The sequence below is a fragment of the Psittacula echo genome, assembly GCF_963264785.1.
Source record: "Psittacula echo genome assembly, chromosome: 6".
NCBI classification, from domain to species: Eukaryota; Metazoa; Chordata; class Aves; order Psittaciformes; family Psittacidae; genus Psittacula; species Psittacula echo.
The window spans coordinates 3,995,013-4,017,317 of NC_137743.1; the positions used below are offsets into that span (position 1 = coordinate 3,995,013).

At 44.3% G+C, this 22,305-nt stretch overlaps 1 protein-coding gene across 2 annotated transcripts in view; it reads right to left on the reverse strand.

The window, feature by feature from the left end:
• Positions 1–21,406, reverse strand: part of ZRANB1 (zinc finger RANBP2-type containing 1) — a 45,225-nt gene extending 23,819 nt beyond the window's left edge. Inside the window, exons 1-3 of one of the 2 annotated variants that reach the window (XM_080621622.1) lie at positions 21,106–21,406; positions 8,194–8,291; positions 6,610–7,460 (exon numbers count right to left, since the gene is read on the reverse strand). In XM_080621622.1, coding sequence (XP_080477748.1) covers positions 6,610–7,423 — 814 coding nt within the window. In that variant the 5' untranslated portion in view covers positions 7,424–7,460; positions 8,194–8,291; positions 21,106–21,406. Of the gene's footprint in view, positions 1–6,609; positions 7,461–8,193; positions 8,292–10,928; positions 10,950–21,105 lie in introns of those variants that run through there. The other variant, XM_080621623.1, reaches the window with a different exon arrangement.
• Between the last annotated feature and the right edge of the window lie 899 nt (positions 21,407–22,305).

Genomic DNA, 22,305 nt, shown 5'->3' on the forward strand with positions numbered 1-22,305 from the left:
TGCTAAATTAATGGAAGAGGGCAAAGATGCCTCTGTTTAGGTAAAACATCTAAAGAACAACCCTCAGATTTGTCATTTCTTTGATTCAAGGAGGTAGCAATGCTTCCACAAACAACCTGTTCTCACACTTGAATGGAGTACAAAAGGAAACACTTCATCTAAAGGAGGTCATTGAGCTTCCTATGTGGAACAACTGTAATTAATTATCACTGTTCCTTGAACTGCTTGGTAAGAGAAGGCGAGTTTCTTCAACAATCATTATACATTTTGCAAGTCAGAAGTAAAGACTGATCACACACCTCTAACATACACCAGATCAGAAACACAGAGCCCTGCGCTGCTTCCCTCCTGCTACAGATGCAATTGCAAGGGGTCTACATCTTATATATGCTCTCATTTACCCATCTACAGACCGAACCTAACACTGGTTTGCATGCTAGTGCCCACACAGCAAGTGGAGGGCTGATCAACTGACCCACCAAAACCCAATTCTGACACTTGTTACAAACCTTACTGCTCTTCCAGCACTGAGCGCTGGGGACCTGTGGGCTGGTCTCACAAGCTCCAGCCCTCTCTAGGGCTCTGCCTTCACCCTCTTCCAACTCCCCACCAGGGCCACATCAGGTGGCTATAAAGAAAGTTTTGTTATCAATAGCTACTCTACCTTTTCAGCATTTTGAGCACCAAATACATTCAGTCTGGGCAGAAGTTCTCCTCTCAGAGGAAGAACTCCTTTGCAAGCAAATAGGACATATCAATACAGACAAAAGAGAGGGGTTGTCTGGACAATCTTTATGGGCCTCTAACCACACCATTCTGTTCATTCTCCTTTCTTCATGTGTTAGTATTAGCACACAGTCAACAGCAGATCACTCTCTACGTAATGACAGCTTGAAACAGAACCTTCTCTATATTAAAGCTTCTTAAATTCTTCAAGTTCAGCAACTTGGAAGTCATTTATTTATTTTTAAGCTGATGCAAGACTACATGTACCTTAAGCCTGAAGCCATCCAATGCATGTGAGTATGGCTATCACCTGCTCTCCATACAAACAGCTCTCACCCCTATATACAGTACGTTTCTAACACATCATTACAAGTCAAAGCAGCAAGCATGTAACAAGGACTGTTGAAAGACATCCTAATCCCCTATTTGTCAGGGGCACCCATGCCCCTTGTTGCTTTAACAGCTCATCAGTTATGTGCAGGGTTGTACCCTAAAGGGAGGCTGGACAATGGAAAAGCATAGATGATAGTGAACTATCAGTGCTTCCAAGGCAAATTTGAGTAACCGGGTTTAACCTGATCATTTATTCAATTATTTTTAGCATTAAGTATCACATTTTAGCATTAAGTATTTAATGCTTCTAAACAAAGTAGTCAAGAGACCAAAATGTGGTTTAGGAGTTAAGGTTTCCTACCAAGAAGTAAGGCATACCAAGTTTTACCTACTCTGAAAGATAAACATGCACAGATGTAATCTATTTATGACAGAATATATGTACAGGGCACAGCTGACAATACAACACGATTCCTTCTCCATGTGAAAGCTGTAAGCTGACATCATTGCACCTGGCACAGCAAACAAGTATGCCCAGTCATGCTTTCCAGTACCACAGAGGAACAAGGGAAGGAGGGCAGGCTGTACAGCTCACACCAGGGACTCTTCCCTTCCAGCCATCCCAACAGACACTGTGTGTCACCTCCAGCCAAGGCCAGTGCAATAGATAGGTCACTTATGCATGCTATACCTCCCCAAACAGCTCAAACTAGCCTGAACGGACACCAGCAAGGGTCAGTGCACGACCCTTCCCTACCAACACACTTCCCACTCCCTTACTAGAGCATGAACAGCCCCACCAAGGTTTAATTGTATCACGGATGGGATGAGTAAACCAGTCAGTGTTTACCAAAACAGCAAAACCAGCAAACAAAACACCAGCCCCCAACAGTATCACCTAATCAAGCTTATTAAGTTCCATTTATATCAAGGTTAGTTTTCAGATGGACTTCACTGTATGGTGGAAGGCAAACACACACGAGGGCTACTTTGGGTGGCAATGCCAGCTGAAAGCACCTTGGAACATCAGTCCCTTCAGTCAGTGAAGAGCCACAGGCCCTGCAAGACACAGAGCAGGAGATGGGCTCCATCTCTCCTGTAGCTGTGAAGCAGTTTGGGACATTGCCCAGCCAACTCCATACCAAAAGCTGGACACAACAACTCACCCACAGGGTTTCTGAGTGCTTGGGTAACACATCTGGCACTAATTCAGACGAGTGAAGGGAGAAAAGGACAAACGAGAAACAGAAAACCTGGAAGACAGAGAAAGCAGTCAACAAAGGAAAAACTAAGCAGACACATATGTAGGAATACTAGGAATGAACTAACAGTCCTTTTAAGGATGCACTGCAAAACAAGTCATTACAGACTGCTCTAAATATTTTGGATTTGTTTAAGAAACATTGTCCTAGTTGTTTCCTTCACACAATAAGAGGAATGTGTGTCTACATGGGTTTGGAGCCACCATCCATAGCAGGGAAGTCTGGCCCGTGATGGCAGCAGCTAGCTTACTGACCTGAACCAGGAGCAAAGAGCATACCCTCCTGCAGCAGTTCATAAGCAAGGTTGGAAGAAAAAAGGAGAAGAAACGCAGTTTACTTTTCATCTGTGGGCTACAGGAGCTGAACACACAACCCAAGGGTGCCCAGCAGCAACACATTGCTGGCAGCAGTGTAAAACCCAGCCCTGAAGCACCAGGAGAGGGAAAGCTTCAGTAAGTACTGATGTGTAAGCCCCAAGCGAACTCTGAACGCGAGAGAGGTTTTCAAGTCACAGACTCATAAAACAGTTTGTGCTGAAAAGGACCTTAAACCTCATCCAGCTCCAGCCCCTGCCATGGGCAGGGACCCCTTCCACTAGAGCAGCTTGCTCCAAGCCCCTGTGTCCAACCTAGCCTTGAACACTGCCAGGGATGGGGCAAACTACAACACATCCCTGGAAGTGCTGACCATCTTTATCCAGTTGTACTACTTCAATCTATAGCCAGCTGTAAGCAGCTCCACCAGGCCCCACAGCAGCACTCGCACATCAGATTCCCTAAGCCCCACATACCACCAAACCTGTCTCCTTTGGCATAGATACCATGAGTTACACGTAAGACAAGGAGCTTACATACACATTAGCTTCTCCCCACCCCACACAGAATGAGTAACCTCGGGCTTCACATTAACCTTGTATGAGGTCAGTATAGCAGAAAGCACCGGTCTCCTTGAAGAAGAAACCCGTGATAACTCACTGTAATTCAAGCAGGCATTTGCAGCAAGTCATGTTCTTAACAGCCATGCTTTGAGATGTTCTGCTTTGATTTCAGTACATTTTAACCTAATGAATCAGTTCTAAAATCTCACCCTTTTGAGAAAGCATCATTTGATGGATACATCCCCTGCTACAAAAGAGTCTGGAACAAAAATAACATTCAAGTACTTTTACTTGCAGAGTTTGAAAGGGGGAATGCCACTAATCCTGCGCATTCAGAAAGAATACCCTCCATCAAGGAAAACTACTCATGCTGAAATGCAAGAGCTGCACTCATCACATTGTGTACAGCCCAGATTTGCAAGGGATAGAAGCCTCCATGGCATGTTTATTTACTGAGGTGGGGAGAGCATTAATGGATGTCTCTGACAGAACAAATGAAACAAAAGGCCAACCACAAACATGCACACAGAGGTACTTTTCTAAATCCACACAAGATACACATCGGTCTTGTTTCAGCCAAAAAGAACACATTGGAGGGGGGAGGAAATAGTCTGATATAAGTTTTTAATGATCCTCATCATTAAAATCCAGTAAAGTTTAGAAATGTGAAGAGAAGGCTCAACTAAACAGCTGTCAAAGTACCAAATGCTTTACTTGGTATCTGCTGGTCTTTTCAAGGGTATCTAATGACAGGTCAAGGGGAATGGCTATAACCTGCCAGAGGGGAGACTGAGATGAGCTCTTAGGCAGAAGCTCTTCCCTGTGAGGGTGCTGAGGCACTGGCACAGGGTGCCCAGAGAAGCTGTGGCTGCCCCATCCCTGGCAGTGTTCAAGGCCAGGTTGGACACAGGGGCTTGGAGCAAGCTGCTCTAGTGGAAGGGGTCCCTGACCGGGGCAGGGGGGTGGAAATGGGTGAGCTTTAAGCTCCCTTCTAACACAAACCATTCCATTGTATACATAGAATCCTATAGATTTATAGTTCTGAAAATTACCTTCTATGAGAAAAGAACACAACCTGTCTGCCAAGAACTGCTCTAATCTTTAACTTCAGAATTGCCTTTCAAAGTTAACTAAGTTTTTAACATCTCTCTCACATAAGATAAACTCAAAGCAAACGGACCCTCCACAACTGATCAAGCTAAACCTTGGAGATGCCCAGTCTGCCATTACCAAATCCTAACAAGCATCACTTGTCAGCTGGGCTGGAGGAACACACCACATACCAGCCCTGACCCCATCCATTTGCCCAAGCTTACTTGACATTTAACATGAACTTGCCCTACTTCATAGCTTTGTTTAGCTGAGGATTGACAAGTGTTCAGCTCAGCTCCAAGTTCACAAGAGCTCCAGCTGGGTTACAAACACCAGCTCACTGTGGTACAATAACTCACTTGATTTTGATGCTAAGAACATGTGCTTCAGGCAAAATTGTTCAACTGACAGTTCAATTGCTTTAAGTATGTCACACTAAGACAACAAAACAACCAGCACAAGCGTGGCTTGTTGCTTTTAAAATCACTGGTTAAACTGGTACCCTTCTGATACAGACAGACTCTGCTAAATGTCCAGACACAACCACAAACAAATCTAGGGAGTTTTAATCAGGCTTCCTGGATATTCCTGACACTTGGAATATGAGGACACGTGTGAGAATGGAAACGAAACCCTGAAATGAACGACTGATAATGAACAGCTTTGGTTGCTGGGTTTTAAGTCAAAAACTGAAGTATAGTAAGTGTTGAAGTCGCAGAAAGGAATCCATGAAGTCTCCCAGCAGAACAGTAGCAAAACTGAGCCCACAAATCCATCTGTACTCTGGCTTTCTCATCAAGATCCCTTCAAGCTATTTCCACTTTAAAAGACCCAAGTCAAACAAACCTTCTATGAACAAGAGTTTGGAGTTTCACACACACCTGGCAGAGTCACAGGCAACATGAAATACCTGCAAAACTCAAACCCTTAGATATAAACACAACCATTCCCACACAGATTACATCTGAAAGTGTGAAATATCTTCAGTAACCATGGAATAGTCCAAAAACCAGCTCCCTTTTCAAAAAGCAGAGTGAAAAAGCCATAACATTTAATACAATTGCTACCAGAATGCAAGAGAGACTCTTGCAAGGCACAGAAACATCCTCCAATAATTCATCTTTGGTATTTGATTACAATTAATACCACACAGAACTGCAACTGCTTCCTTTCAGCAGGGAAAAGCAGTGCATGCAAGGAGCTGAAGGTATGAGGAAACACTGAGGCATCTATCTGGGCTTCAAAAGCAAATGTGCTTTCCAACTACTCCTGCACCACAAAAATAAACTGGAATATTTATTAGTTCAGAGAAACCAAACGCACGACACCCAGAGAACATTTAACCCTGATCAAATCTATTAAATTATGCAGCTCCGTAAGTTAGGTTTGGGATTGTAACAACCATGGAGTGACTTCATGAAACATTAAGGAATAATTTGAGACACAGGAGTAGCACCACAGTTGCAAATGAAGTGTTTAAATATAGTTGTGTATTTCAAGTGTTAAACCTGCTTGTATGCTCGGGTGCAAGAGAGCTGCTTCTGGGAAGCTACAGCACAAAAGTTAACTCATAAGGTCAATAAGTGAAGAAAACCCTGCTCTCACATGTCTGCTCTTTAACAGCATTGGGAAAACTCTCCAGAATTCCCTCAGGAAAGCACTAGAACACAAACCCAAACCGGGATTGGTGTTTTTTGAAGCAGTTGACTACAAAACTACTTTCGGAAAGGCTGTAAACATTTACAAGCCAGGCTCTGTATTAACACAACATTATTACTTTCAAGGTCAGTATTACACATGCAGTTTCTTGGAGCTACATATTTTGGTGTTATTTTTAACATCTGACAGAGCATCTTGTACTGTTGCAAGCTCCACACTGTTTACAAATACTCCCAAGCTGCAGCTGCTGATTCTACTTGGATATCTTGCCATAGCTAAAAAGAAGAGTCATTTTAGTTAGCCAGCCCTGGCATTCTGTACAGTGCTGTGTGCATTACATTGTTCTGTAGGCTGGGTTTGTGGTTTTTATCACCTTTCAAAAGCTTTACAACAACAGGATTTGCTTACAAGGGGACCCATTTCTATACAAGGTCAAAGAAGTCCAGGGAAACAGGTCCAACCCTGTTCGGATTATGCACTCCCTCTTAGCAAATACTATTTCAGGAACTTCTACATTTGGTTTCCTTTTAAAACTAAAAATGCAGAGATTAAAGAAAAGCTGTTTCAAACTAAAAATGTCACACTGATGTCTGAATTCTTCATTTTCCCCAAATACTCAAGCACAGGTATAACAGTGTAAGGGAGGAGCAAACAACTTACCGACACAAGCATTTAGAAAGAGCCAGTCAGTCTTTTTCATTCTATTTTTTATTTGCTTTAGCTTTTTGAAGTCAACTTCAAGTTCTTCCTTGCTGCCAACAGCTCCGGCCAATTCAATTCTTTGGAAGTCCATTTTCACATCAGATTCCCGTTTGGTTGTAGGTGGAGATCTTCTTTGGCTATTCCCACTACTACAGCTTCCTCTCCACCGAGCTCTGTCTTGCTCATTTATGATTGAAGAAGCCTCCTCTGTGTCTGCCAGTTCTATTGCTTCTATGTTGTTAGGTCTGGGGTGATCACATACAACACATTTCCTGGCCTTCGCCCAGTTTTCATATGTACAAACAGAACAAGTCCAGTGCTGAGCCCTTGTGTTTAGTTTATTTCTGTCATTATATTCCTCACATGGATCAACAGACAAAGGGACTGGTCTTGAACCAGAACCTGATGACTGAGGAGACTCTGTGGGACTCCTGGTCCTGCGTTGAGACAAGCACTGAGTACACCTTATAGCTCTCGGCCAGTTCAAGTACGTGCACATGTGGCACGACCATTTATTTGCACTTTCCATAGTGTAAGATGATTTAACCCTTGGTCTTGCACTAGAATCCGGACATATCAAAGGACTACTCCCTCCTTCAGTGCTCGTAGGATCCCAGTCTCTCCCAATATCACTCGAACCACTTTTAAATGGGTCTTCTGTGATAATTGTTCCACTAGGTCTCTGAGCACGACACATGGTGCATTTGATTGCAGATGGCCAGTTTTCATACGTGCAATACTCACAAGCCCATTTAATGCCACGCTCTGTCATCGTGCACTGCTTGAAGTGAACTGCAGCAGGCGGAAAGCTAAGAACAGAATACATCATCAGTACAACACTTGCACAGGAGCTCTGCTTAGAAGTAAATGAGTGACAACCTAGTTGATCTAATACAAAAAGGCTGGGAAAAGGACAATCTTTTATTCTTGATTCTAATAGAACATTTAAAGGGACAAAAATCACTACGAAAAGGATAAGACTTGAGCTGACAGCATTTGGAATGCAGAATTCAGGATTTCTTACTGCAGAAATGAAAACTCAGTTCTTCATTACTGGAATTTCTTAGATTGGCACAGAGGCTTCAGAATGAGAAGAAATAAAAAGAAGAGACACATTAAGCACTGAGAATACTGGAGAAGAGATGGGCACAGCTACAGAAACAAGTCACAAATATCAAGTAATTCAAATAAAACTCAATATGAATACAGCAGTACAAGAAAAGCAACACAAAGCCTAGAGCCTGTGAGGTCTATTGCAAGACCTCCCAGGATTTGGAAGGCAGGAGTGTAGCAGGTGGGCAGTCACACAATGAGTAAGCAGTTCTTTTGGAAAAGCAGGGTGTAGGAGTTTCCATAAATGCATAGATTTGAACATCTCATACATGTGCTTAAGCATGACTAGGCCTTGGTTGGCCTTACTCACAACAGCAGTGTTACAAAGCTAAAATACCACTTGCAAGCAATGCACAAGCTGTGTGCACTGGCAACCTGACAGAGTATTTTCATTCTACACATGCAGATTTCAATGCAATTCCGACTCACTTTTTCTCTAATGAAGAGGGGATTCTGTCTTCATGCTGGCTCAGGCCTCCTCCTCAGATTGCCAAATGCGAAGGATGAGACTAAGCAGAGAACTATCCCTGTAAACAGAATGGAGAGAGGCTCATTATGGGTTTCCTACTGGACCTGAGGAACCAGAAAGTTAATTATTAAATGGCACACCTCTTCTGACCCCAATTTACGTGTTTGACCTCAGTCATGACCTGCTGACACTAACATATAGATTGATGAAAAGAAACCAACAGTCACAAAGAACCAGTGGCCACACAAGTGATCAGTCTGTGGAAGTAAAACAACCAGATCCCTCAAATTCCCACTAAAGCATCTAAAAACGTTCTTATTGCAACCTGAAACACAGGATGGGGAAGGGAAATAAAGCTCTGTGTAAAGAGCATAATAGAGGGAAAGGGTGAGGCCAGTAGATAAAGGATAAATAGACAAGTGTATATAGTCCATTTCCTCCTTGCCACAAAATAGTTACCCAGTACCTAAGACACAATAAGGTGCTATTTTTAAGCATGCAAAACTGTTTAGAACCCAAATCCGCCATCTCAATTGACTGACAATTCTCATTCATCATATTGCAACTCTCATCAGCTAACAAAACCACCCAGAATCTACTAAAGAGAAACTCAAAAGTTACACAACAGGATTCAGCCGGTAACTAAACACATTAAACTAAAGTTAGTTTATACCTGTTCTCCGAGTAGTGTAAGTGATTTATGAGTTAGCACATTCTTCACTGAAATACCTTCATACACACCTTGCCCTACCAATGCACAGCTAAAGGTCCACTTACATTTATCACCCTTAAACCTATCACCTCCCTTCTGTGGGCAAAAGCACGCAGCATGGGGCTTTTTCCAGCAGCTCAACTCTGCTCTAGTCCCCAGATCAGGTGGCTGCACGAATGAGGGGCTATCGCATGGCGAGGACAGAGGAGAGGGCAGGACTATCCTTTTCAGCAGCGATCCATATTTATGCTGCATGAAAGCAGAAGAGCTTTCTCATAAAGCTCAGGTTCTAATATTACTTGTTTGAACAGCCTGCAGAACACTTCACTCCCACCTCTATGTTATAAAACTGTGTCAGGCTAAGGAATGTACTGAGAAGGCAATTAGACTTCCTACTGCTTCCCCTTCACTGCTCCTCATAAATGTCCATGCCCATGCATAATGGATAAAAAAAAAGGAGACAGATCATACAAGGTCCCCAGATCTGTAATAACTAAAGTGAAAAATACATACGTATACATGAGAATACAAAGTCAACTTGATTTTAAGCTGGGCTTGTTCACCCTGGAGAAGAGAACGCTCAGGGAAGCCCTTATAACAGTCATCCAATACCTAAAGCAGCTACAAGAAACCTGGAGAAGGGCTTTTGACAAGTAGGGACTATTACCTCCAAACACAAGGCCTCAGGTTATTACGAGTGAAGAATACGAAAAGGCTCAATGGAGCAACGCAATTTCTCTCTTTTGATAGCTCTGCCAACACCCACTGCGGCACAGACTGATGAGGAAATCCAGCACTTTCACATATGGGGTTGTTTTACTTCCAGGTCTCGGTGTGACCTGCAGCTGCCCCACACCCCAGTGACACCAGCACCACCTGATGTGCAGGTGATACAGCATCATCACCAGTCACTGAGCAGCTCCAAGCCAGGTACATTTCTTCATGATTACTTCCTTGCCACTCAGGCCTCAAGTTAACTTGTTATTTTAGATTCTTCATAGAGGAAAAGCTGAATCACACAGAACCTCCTCTCACAGAGGAATAGCGCAACAGTGACTGTGAAGTGCAGGTTCACGCCTTAATGTCCAAAAAGTATGAGCAGACAAGAAATGAAACACCACAAAACTCCAAAGAAGCTCCAGTTAATCTGTGTATGTGCTAAATACCTTCCAAACAGAGTAGTGGAGTAACTCACAACATTGAAGAGGAGAATCTACTAAATTCTGATAAATCAAAGAAAAATCAAAACATTGCCAGAGCCCCTTTTTACTAAAGTCAATTGGAAATGGTCACCCAGAACAAGCTGATTTTTTTCTTCTGCTTTGTTTCAGCTTTTAAGACTACTCCTCTATTTAGGTACATGGGAAATCACAAAACAGCACAAAGAACTTGGGTGGAAACAGTGAAGTCCTCAAATAACATTTTTATGACAGGATATATTATACACCCCTCAATTTAATTATTCATCGTGTCCTGGAGTTATTTTTCATTTGGCTCAAACAATACAGAGCTCCAGTTCACCAAGTGATCCAAGCCCTTCCCCATCAACAGCCATACACTGATTTAGACCAGTCTAAAGATCTCAACTCAATCTCCCCTCTGGCAGGTTAAAGCCATTCCCCTTGGCCTGTCCCTACAGGCCCTTGTCCCAAGCCCCTCTCCAGGTTTCCTGCAGCCCCTTTAGGCACTGGAGCTGCTCTCAGGTCTCCCCTTCAGGAGCCTTCTCTTCTCCAGGCTGACCCAGCCCAGCTCTCTCAGCCTGGCTCCAGAGCAGAGCTGCTCCAGCCCTCGCAGCATCTCCACGGCCTCCTCTGGCCTGGCTCCAACAGCTCCACGTCCCTCTTCTGTTGTTGTCATAGAAGAGCTGGATCAGGACTGCAGGGGGGTCTCCCCAGAGCACAGCAGAGGGGCAGGATCCCCTCTTGACCTAATAATAATCCAGCCTGGCTTTCTCTTGGAGCAACCTTGAAGAAGCAGCTGCACCTGGGGAAGGCAGATGGATCTCTTTTGCCTTGTGAGTCTCGCTGAAGATTCAAGTAAATTCCTGAGCTCCCTTTTCCCTGTAACACAGAAGCAGTTTGCTTTGTTCAAACATCCTTACTCACGAGTGAAATGACTTAAGGTTGAAGCACTGATTTGATCAGTACAATAAGGTTTCTGCCAGCACAGATGCCAGCACCACACCAGCAAAAAATCCACAGTGTATTTTGTTCAGCCTGGAGAAGAGAAGGCTCCTGAAGGGGAGACCTTAGAGCAGCTCCAGTGCCTAAAGGGCCTACAAGGAATCTGGAGAGAGGCTCTGGACAAGGGCCTGTAGGGACAGGCCAAGGGGAATGGCTTTAACCTGCCAGAGGGGAGACTGAGATGAGCTCTTAGGCAGAAGCTCTTCCCTGTGAGGGTGCTGAGGCACTGGCACAGGGTGCTCAGAGAAGCTGTGGCTGCCCCATCCCTGGCAGTGTTCAAGGCCAGGTTGGACACAGGGGCTTGGAGCAAGCTGCTCCAGTGGAAGGTGTCCCTGCCCGTGGCAGGGGTTGGAACTGGATGAGCTTTAAGGTCCCTTCCAACACAAACCATTCCATGGTTCTATGATTTTTTATTTTCATTTTAAACACTGAAGCAACTTTTTGGAAGATCAAAACAAGCAAAAACATCTTCTGAAAGAAAGAAACATCTCAATTACCAAACACAGAAGCCATTAACAGTTTCTGAGTGCAGTAACACCGTTCACACATCAAACCACAAGAAGCAGCGAGAGACAGAGGACTGCGAGTCAAAGGGAAAGATCAAACAGTAGTATTTTCACCTCCCATATCCTTTCTGTATTGTGAAACATGGTCTATTTAAATGTACATCTACCAAAAGAGGGTCTGGCAGCTGCCTAACTACTCACTCACAGCTGGATAACATCCCTGTGAAGGCATATAAACACATGATGGACAAACAGCTTTCTGAGGAAGAACTGCCATATACTTTGACACATTTTCAGAAGTGTTCCCCTTGCGCGTCACTGCCTCATGTTCTCTTCCAATTACCCATTAATATTACCCATATTAGCATATGACTTCGAAAACTGAAGTTCATTTATACACAAATAAAAGCTGCAACAGGAAAACCTGTTGAAATCACACATCTGGATTGTCACCTTCAATGGCTGTGATAAAACAGGCACTAGTCTGAATATACAATCATAGAATCAGTTAGGTTGGAAAAGACCTTTAAAATCATCAAGTCCAACCTTTACCCCAGCATTGCCAAGTCCACCACTAAACCATGTCACTAAAGGCCTCATCTACACAGTTTTTAAACACATTCCAGAGGCGGTTCTTTATATTCTCTTATCACCATGGGGGATAAATTGCTTCCTAGATTCCTGGTGAGAGGCAAATTTTGTAGGTGGGTTTGTCCTGTAAACTGCAGAATATTAAGATCCATAAGATGAATCTGAGTCAACTCTTTACAACAGGAAACAAAGCAATGGTTTGATTTCACTGTCATCTCATAAATCAGTTTATAAACAGCTGCCTCAAACCATGGCATCTTTTTAGAGCTCATACAAGCTGTACTAAGGGACTTGCCATGCACAGTTTTGCCCATTTTTACTACAGCCAGTAGGAAGGTCTAGAAGATAACAGAGTTGTACACAAGCTTAAATCAAAAAGGCCTATTTGTCCCTTTTAAAGTTGTAAACTCCCTGAAAGCCTCAACAATTCCTTACAGAGAAGACACTGAGATTTAATTGGTTCAAATTCACTTCCGTTTTCTGGGTCCAAGAATCCTTATGAGGTATCTCATTGTCAATACACTTCAACAAAAACATCTTTAAATCACGCATTTGCAATGTATTGCCAGGTATTAAGAACTGATTTTCACCTGAAATTTGCTTTGCCTGATTTTCTGTACTGACATTTCACTCTCCAGTTAACAAATTACTTACTCCACCTTCAGCTAGCCACTATTCCTTGCATATTCTTCCTCAAGAATTCAGCATAAGCCTCAAAAGATAATATATTAGAAGAATAAATCTTGAACTCAGGCTTCCGTAGTTTAAAGGGAATGAACAGTTAAGTTCCATTTTCGTCTCTTTTAAAGACAAAACTAAGAGCATTGACCTTGTCAATGGCACAACCAAATCAGCTCAGTGCTAAATCTGGAAGCTTTGCAGGAAGGGCAGGAACTCTGCATTACAATAAAGAACATAAATATTACTGCAAGTCACAAATTTGTAACCATTTTCTGTATGAGCCTGGAGAGACTGAAGCAAGCAATTTAACAGAAGCACACAAGGATCACCTCTCCTGAGCTATGGAACTTTTTCTTTGCTCCCAGTAACATAGATACAGGAGAAACGCTGCTGTATTGAGAGGCACCAAGTTCAAATCTCAGTTCTATTAAGGACCAAATAATTGCTGTGTAAATCACAGCACAACCTACAAACTGTAACATCAATGGTGCATGAGGAATAAAGACATTGAAAAGATTTTAGTTATTACTGAGTAACTATTTACAATCTAGTAAGTTAAAGTAGTTTTTTCTTCAGTTTTCTAGACAATCTAATCTAGGCGGTCAAAGTACTACAAGTTTTTAGGTCTGACCTCCTTCATTACATACAACTTTTCCTCTTCTAAGTCAGCCATTAGTTAACATGGAGAAAACTTGATTTTCCAAAGAAAAACACTGCCAAAAATTCAGTTCCCTTCACCAAAACTATGCCTGAGAAAGTTACTACTAACTTTTGAAGAGAAGCTGGTTCATCCAAGGAATTCAGATGGGCTTCCTTTACATACAACACATACAACACTGCTTTCATTGCAATTTATGCATTCAGAACTCATTGCAAAGCATCTGAAGTCTACTTTATCAGGTATTTATGCTGGTTTTCTTCAGCTTTCTTTTCAATCTTCTGTTCTCACTTTCAATCCAACTACTGTTATTTCAAATGAACCTCCAAGCCTGACTTCTCATAAGAGAATTTAGAGGCAGTATTAAAACTGCAAGAGGCTGCCTAGTTCTGTAAGTGTTCTGTGCAGTCAAACATTCAGGAGGTTGAAGATCCTAGGAGGTATCTGGAATACAAGAATTCACAGTGAACTTCAGGTTAAGACACAGACCTGACTATAAAGTAACTCTCATGCAGAAGCTGAGGGCTCATCCCAGAATTAACAGCTATTTGGGAATATTAAACCTTGTCTTTCTGCTGCCTTTATTTTGATGTTTATCCCTCAAAGCATTTTTGTGCTCTTAACCACTACAGTTAATGCTGCTGTGTAACCTGCAGGTTTGTTTGTTACTTATCTCAAAGAGATCAAACTCCACCTATAGCTCTATTAAATTTGGGGCTAAAACCTACGAAAACCTTAACAGCTGAAAACAACCTTTAAAAACAGGAGATGCTTGCAGTTCAGTCCTCTTCCTTATTTCAGAAGAGCGTTCCATTTTTCAGAGGTTTGATTTGTTTAAAACTCAATTAAAAGTGCACTATTTAGATGAGATGCTACTGCCCATTAGGATGGACTAAATACGACTGAGTACTTAGAAAGCAATTTGGGAAAAGCAGAGTAAGCAGATCAGCAGTTACATAATACACAGCATCTCCCCCACAGCTGCAATCAAAAACCAAGCAAAGTGACTCAAAATAATGAGCAATGATGGAATATTCACATAAGTACAGCCAGGGCCATTTAATGGATCTGCTCATTATGAACAGGCAGCAACAGATGAATATAGACTCGAGATGCCCAACAGCAACAAACCCACACAATAAACAACAGAATTGCTCAAACTTCATTTTAAGCCTATTTGCACTGGACAAAGTGCAGAAGTTGAACAAGATGATTCTTTACAGAAAGGGAGGTCAAATTTTATCTGTGTTTAGACTACATGCCTAAAACACAAGACTCGGTTTTGTTTAGATCTCAGCCATTCTCACACAAGCTGAGGAAAACCAGATGTCACGCTCTGACTGAAAACACACTGTGGAGTCAGACATCAGAACTTAAAAACACTTAAACCTGTCCAACAACCAAGGAACTTTCTATTAAGACTTGTACATTTGACATTCAGTTCTAGTTATTATCCTCTGAGCCTCCTCAATATTGGCTCAACATAAATCAGATCATGGCTAACTGCAGACACAGTCACCATTTAGAATCAACTAGGTCGGAAAAGACCTTTAAGATCATCAAGTCCAACCATCTGGTGGAGAAAAACCACCTGCCATCAAATGAAACAAGGAAACACACACTCAACATCAACTATTGTATAGTTCCCTCCTAACTAATGGCAAGCCGCTTTGAGATACAGTTTAGGACATCCTTGGCATATGTATTTGCAATTGGGCTGTATTTAAGGCTAGTTCAAGTAAGCCATACATTTTATTTAGCTCTTCTTAAGATACTCATTAGACAGCAAAGTATCAAAAAAAGAAAAGGAATAAAGAAGTAAAAGACAGGTAAAATGCTGTTACCACAGCACACAAAACCCGCTACTCTCTGTTGCTGCTTAACATAGTGCAAAGAACTAGTATCAAAGATCAAATGCAAAGATCAAACCTAAGGAAAACAAATTTAACTCCTTCTAGAGAAGGAGTGATATAAATTCTTTTATTTTTTAACCTTATGATTAGTAATCTGTGCTCTGCTCACAATACGTACCCAGCAACTCCAACTTAACCATCGCAAGGCTGTGCTCTGAGCTGCGAGAAAGTTTCAGACTAACAGCTCTAAGTAAACCTTCTGCTTTTGGAGGTGGGAATAACTTGCTAGAGACAACCCTGAAGAACCTTCTTTAAATAAACCATTTAAAAGCCATGAGGTGACGATTATTTTTATCCCTGCCAAGCTAAACAGTAATGTGGAGGTCAAAAAAATGCAAACAGTCCAGCAAACCACCTCAATCCTTCAGCAAGATAAAACTTAGCTTATCAACAAGCACACAGTAAGGGAAAGCCTTTGTGTAGCCAAAACCCAACCCCCACAGGCACAGCCCACAAAAGGCACAAATCATAGAATCCAGCCTGGTTTGGGTTGGAAGGGACCTTAAAGCTCACCCAGTTCCAACCCCTGCCACAGGCAGGGACCCCTTCCACTGGAGCAGCTTGCTCCAAGCCCCTGTGTCCAACCTGGCCTTGAACACTGCCAGGGATGGGGCAGCCACAGCTTCTCTGGGCACCCTGTGCCAGCGCCTCAGCACCCTCACAGGGAAGAACTTTTTCCTCATGTCTAATCTAAATCTGTCATATGACAGGCAGACATTAAGACACCGAGCACAAAGTACTCCTGACTTATCATGGTAGTGTGAACTTTAAAAAAGAAGAGGCCTGGCATGCACAAGGAGTATGTACTCAACACTTCTTGGAACTGCAGAGGACTTAAGTCTCAGACCTGTAGTCTGAAGCTGCTTCAGGGAGCAGCAGCAACTAATAATTCAGCTGTCTACTGAATCCCTGCTTAGATAGGAGGAAGATGAATGGAGACAGAAGAAATACTTTCAAGCCCATTGCCCTAAAGAAAAGAAGTCAAACACTTCCACAATGCACTTACAGTCCTCACAACCATAAGAAAAAAGACTTCTCAAACTGACAATCACCTTCACAAAGCAAATTTCCCGTTTCTTTTTTTTGCTAGAATTATCCACATTTATTCAATTTCACAGTCATTTTTCTTCCCAGATAATCAACTGACTGTGACCAAGAGCTGCAAGGGTTTCAAATGAATGTACCTACACGAAGGCGTGAAACTTCAGAGCCACCAGAACATTACTCGATGGTAAAAATTTTAATCTACTGCAAACCAAACAGACAAGTTCACTTTTTTCCCCAGAGTCACATAAACCACAGTTCTGATAGTTTTCTTTAGCTCAGGAAAGCTAACGCCTGGAGCGGCAATATGGGTGTCTTCACCTAGAGGTGCTCAAAAACCATGTCAACAAGGCCCTTAGTGACATGGTTTAGTGGTGGACTTGGCAGTAATAGTTGGACTTGATGATATTGAAGGTCTTTTCCAACCTAGATGATTCTATTCTACATCTAGAAGGTAGAAAAGTTTCTTAATGTCTGTAAACTACTCAGTAACTCGGACTTCTTTTGTTTCAGTCAGAACAGCTACTCAAGACTAGATACTAAATACAATCAAAGTCACTGAATCACATGGAGGGTTTTTAAACCTTAACAAAGGATCATAGAATAGTTATGATTGGAAAGGACCTTAAGATCATCTAGTTCCAACCTCCTGCCACGGGAAGGAACACAGACTCCCCTCCCCGGGATGGCAGGTTGCACTCCTGGTATTTGGTTTGTATCTAGTTCTCATCACTTCCAAATACTTTCAGTTCAATTATGAACTGAACCTTCAAGACAGCTGCAAATGTTGTGCCTTCTCCAGCATTTGTAATAACTTTCATTAATTTAAACTGCACATGAGAATGCAAGCAAAATTAGCAGCCACTCTCCGTAAGAAAAAAAACCCAACCAATTCCATTTTACTAGAAAGAAAAGATGCAACAGTATCCTTGGTTTAAGAACACGCAGAACAGATTATATCCAAACAACAGAAGGGAAAAATGCCAACTTAATTATACCTGCTGTACAGAAGATGCAAAAGAGCTGCAAAGTTGTCTGCTTCATAGGCGGCTATCACTCTTCCCAATGTATTACTCTCCCATGCTCCCTGGTAAAAAAAATATACCATCTCTTCTGCTTTCTGGAGTCAAGGTCTCTGCATTCCACCCCCTTCAGAAGACAGTTCCTTCTTCAAACATCACTGCACTCATTTCCTTCTCCCCCTTCCACACCACCTCCCGTCTTAGAATCATAGAATGGTTTGGGTTAGAAAAGACCTCAAGATCACTCAGTTCCAACCCTCTGCCATGGGCAGGGACACCTTCCACTAGAGGATGTTGCTCCATGCCCCTGTGTCCAACCTGGCCTTGAACACTGCCAGGGATGGGGCAGCCACAGCTTCTCTGGGCATCCTGTGCCAGCACCTCAGCACCCTCACAAGGAAGAACTTCTTCCTTATATCTAACTTGAACTTCCCCTGTTTCAATTTGAACCCATCACCCCTTGTCCTACTGCTGCAGTCCCTGATGAAGAGCCCCTCTCCAGCATCCTTTGTCTTCACCAAAATGAGCTTTTGGAGAAATGGGACAGCAGCACAGGAAAAAAGGTGCTATGAAAAATGCCAGATGCATACAAGCCCAGTTTGACTACAGAGCTTCTGAAAACCTGCCCATGCCACAAAACGAAGAAAGACAAAATCACATGTATTATTATAGCCTAGTATGTTTTCAGAATTAATGTTAAAGTTCATCTTTTCGAGCATGTTAACTGCTAAACACCAGAGATAAAAGTCCTATTATTAATCTCATGTGCCAAGAAAGTTCCAAAAGAATTAACTACATACATATGAGAAGCTGTGCTTCAGCAGCTGATGATGCAAAACCGAACAGAGTCACACAATCACTGCGATTCTGTGCAAGTCAAAGCAATGTCAGCTGTACAGTAAGTGCTACAAAAGAGTAAGTACCAAGAAAGTGGCCAGGCTCATCATGTTTGAGATCTGAATTAGAAGACAGACGTTTTCTTTTTAAGGTATAACCAATGCCATTCAACACTACAAAGATAGAATTATCTGTTATTTAACTGATTTTACCAAGCTACTCCATTTGACAAGTGAAGTAGGAAGCTCTTCATTAGCTATGCTGAAAACTTTTCAACTTTGCCTCACTTCATATGTAGTACTATGTAAAAACTAAAAGACGAAGAACTCTGTTACAGCTAAGCCAGCCATTTTCAGCTGCCAAACTCAAGTTTAGCTCCATTTTAGTACCAGGAGACTGTTGATCATAATTCATGCAGTTAAAGCGAGGATTACTTGTTGACATAAATTCTGAACAGCTCAAAATAACCCAGTCTTCACATTTTAGGGGGAGGAATGGGCATGAGCGTACTAACAGGACTGCAGTAGCAGTTTAAATGTTTTGCTGCAATTCGTAGATGGTACACCATGATAAAGAATGCACTGACCTGAAGTTCTGCACTATCTCAACCCCATATGGCAAAGAGAAGTTGGAAAGAAAAACATTAACACCTAAGTTAATACCAGTAGGTAGGAGCCAGTAAACCTCACATTAAAGTGCCCAAGAGTTCATTTGATTATTTGAGGGACTGTATTAAAAATAACCTCCCATACAGTCAGTAAAGCATTTTCTACTTACACTTCCAACTAAGTTACAGAGCCATTACGCAAAGAACACCAAAGACAGGTAAATTTGCCATCCCCGAGGAATTTACATACTGAATGACGTACCATTAAAATGGACATACACCAGGAAGACTTAAAATGCTGTCTTGACCAATGTTGTGTTTTACCCAGTCTCCCATTTAAGACATGCTTTTGTGATGAATCCCATTGATGCTTTTATGCTACTCCACATTCCAATTAAATTAATATGTTTAATTATACTTCTGAGAAAATGCTAATGGCTACAACTCTGCAATAACAGGCTATGGCCTCATCGGTCACCCCCACCTGCCGGTCTTTACTTCAGCATAAGAAAAGTCAGTAATTTCTTTTTAAATCAAGAGAACTACACCACATAATTAGAGTTTCACTAATGCTACAAAATGCAACCCATCCAAAAGCATTACTCGCTTTTAATGCTGTGACAAACTTAACTCAGAATTGATCTTTTAACCAGATTCCTCATGCTGAGACACCAATTTGGCCTTCAGGAGGCAAACAGAGTTCCAGAACACCTCCTGCTGCTTACCTGCTCCCCCTTCTCTGAGTAAGCGCTGCAAAAACAAACACAACCACACACATAAAAGAGAAATGGCTGCGGAGCTCTCTTCTGCAGCCACCACAGACAAAATGCTACATGAGCAGAAGGAAAAAGCAAACAGAGTGCAACAAACCTCTCCTGAGCTGCTGTTACAAGGTTCTGCTCCCACCAGGATGAGCTTTGACGCAGTACATGTTAGAGAAGCTGAGGTTATTACACAGAAGACACCTCACTGCTCATTCCGGAGGGGTTGGACTAGATGATCGTTGAAGGTCCCTTAACCCAAACCATCCTATGATTCACCTTCCAACTTTCTGCATCTCCAAACTCACCAATGCGTTGTACTCACGCACCAGTCCCACCCCGCAGCTGGTATAGTCAGTAGAGCCTGTTCAAGCACAGCACAAAGCCCATCAAACAACACTTGTTTACTACACCAGCTCCCAAGAATTCTAGACAAAGTTGTCATTCCTGTTAGCACTAAAAGTCACGGTGGCAGCAGCAGCAGCTCACCACAGCCGAGCGGTGCCTGCCATGCAGGAGACCCAGATCCATGCTCTCCCATCAGTTATCCCACCCAGGGACAGAGCACTGGAGAGCTGGAAGCCTTTTGTCACTCCAAGCACTCCCAACACACATCCATAACCTCCGCAGAGAAGTTTACCTTACCCTAGCAGCGGGCTGCCGCAGTGTGGGACTGTAACGGGAGAGCCAAGCAAGGCTTCCCTCATTAATCCAACTTTTCCCATCTTGTTTAAACTTCAGTTCACAAAAACAAGCTCGCTTTGGCAATACTCCGCACTTCACATCTGATAAAGCATCGGCAATACGTGACGCTGTAGTACAGGCAATACTACGGAAGTTCTGCTAATCAAATTCACAGGTAGAGGCAGCTCCTAGCACCCACCCCAGCACAGAGCCCAGAACAGACATCTCCAAGAGGAAAAACAAGGAGGGGGAGGCAGCAGAGGCATGATCTCACCCCAGCACACCGAGGTACCGCAGCCCCGCGCTTGGAGAAGCGGCCACAGGAGAAAAAAACCCGAGTTTCCTGCCTTTGTACCGAGCCTCTCGGTGCTGTATCGCGGCTCCCCGAAGCCTGTGGCACACACAGCGCGGCTGGGACCCACCAACCCCGCATCCCGCGGCTGCAATTCTGCCAGCGGCTACCACCGGAGCAACCCTCCCTCCACGCAGGACCGGGGCCACGGAGCCGCGGAGGAGGCGACTCCGACCCCATACTGCTCCTCCGCCCAGCCGGGCCACCCCGGCCCCGCTCCGCCGGCGGGTCACCGGCCGGGGAACCGCCGGGGCTGGATCGGCTCGGGTCCCCGCAGCCCGCCCTCCCCCAGCGCTGCCCGAGGAGGGGGCAGGGGTTTACCTGGCCGCCGGGAGCCGTCCCTCAGGCACCCGCTCGGTGCTGGAAGCCGCCTGCGCCCCGCGCCGCCGCCACCGCCCCCCCCCACCCCCCGGCCCGCTGGTTGCGGCGCTGCTCTCCCCGTTCAGGACATGGTCTCTCCCAACGCGGCGGGCTGCCGCGGCGGCGGGCGCTCCCACTCCGGCGCGGCCGGGGGGAGGCGGGGGGGAGAGGGGGTGAACCTCTCGCCCCGCTCCCCGGGCTCCTCTAATGGCGGCGGCTGGAGCGGCCCAAAGCAAAATAAACCCCCATACGGCCAGCAGCCCGCACGTCAGCCCGGCCTGCCGCCATGCCTGGCGCTCATTGGCGAAGCCGGCGGCTCGCCCTCCGCCAATCGCTGCGCGCTTCTTTGGGAAGAACGGTGATGTCATCGGTGCCGCCGGGTGCCCTCCCGCCCCGGGTACCCCCTGAGGTGAGCGGAGCTCGGAGGGCGACGGGACCGAGCGGCCGGCTCGCACCGCGGTGCGGAGGGGGTAACACAGCGAGGGGAAGCGCTTGTGGAGCTCACCCCGCATGAAGACCCCTTGCGATGACATGGATAGGCAGCAGCCGTCGAATGTATCAGTGGTAACTGACCCTTCCAGTGCCCTGGCAGGAAATACCCGAATATCATGGATAAACCGTGAGGGAGGGGCTCATAGCCATGATCAGAGGGCTGGAGCAGCTCTGCTCTGGAGCCAGGCTGAGAGAGCTGGGCTGGGTCAGCCTGGAGAAGAGAAGGCTCCTGAAGGGGAGACCTGAGAGCAGCTCCAGTGCCTAAAGGGGCTGCAGGAAACCTGGAGAGGGGCTTGGGACAAGGGCCTGTAGGGACAGGCCAAGGGGAATGGCTTTAACCTGCCCGAGGGGAGACTGAGATGAGCTCTTAGGCAGAAGCTCTTCCCTGTGAGGGTGCTGAGGCGCTGGCCCAGGGTGCGCAGAGAAGCTGTGGCTGCCCCATCCCTGGCAGTGTTCAAGGCCAGGTTGGACACAGGGGCTTGGAGCAAGCTGCTCCAGTGGAAGGTGTCCCTGCCTGTGGCAGGGGTTGGAACCGGATGAGCTTTAAGGTCCCTTCCAACACAAACCAGGCTGGGATTTTATAAGTCTATGATCCCTTAAAAATTGACTTGTACCGAGTATGCAATATTGTTGTTTTGCTGTCTACTCAAGCACTGCAAGTCTGCATCT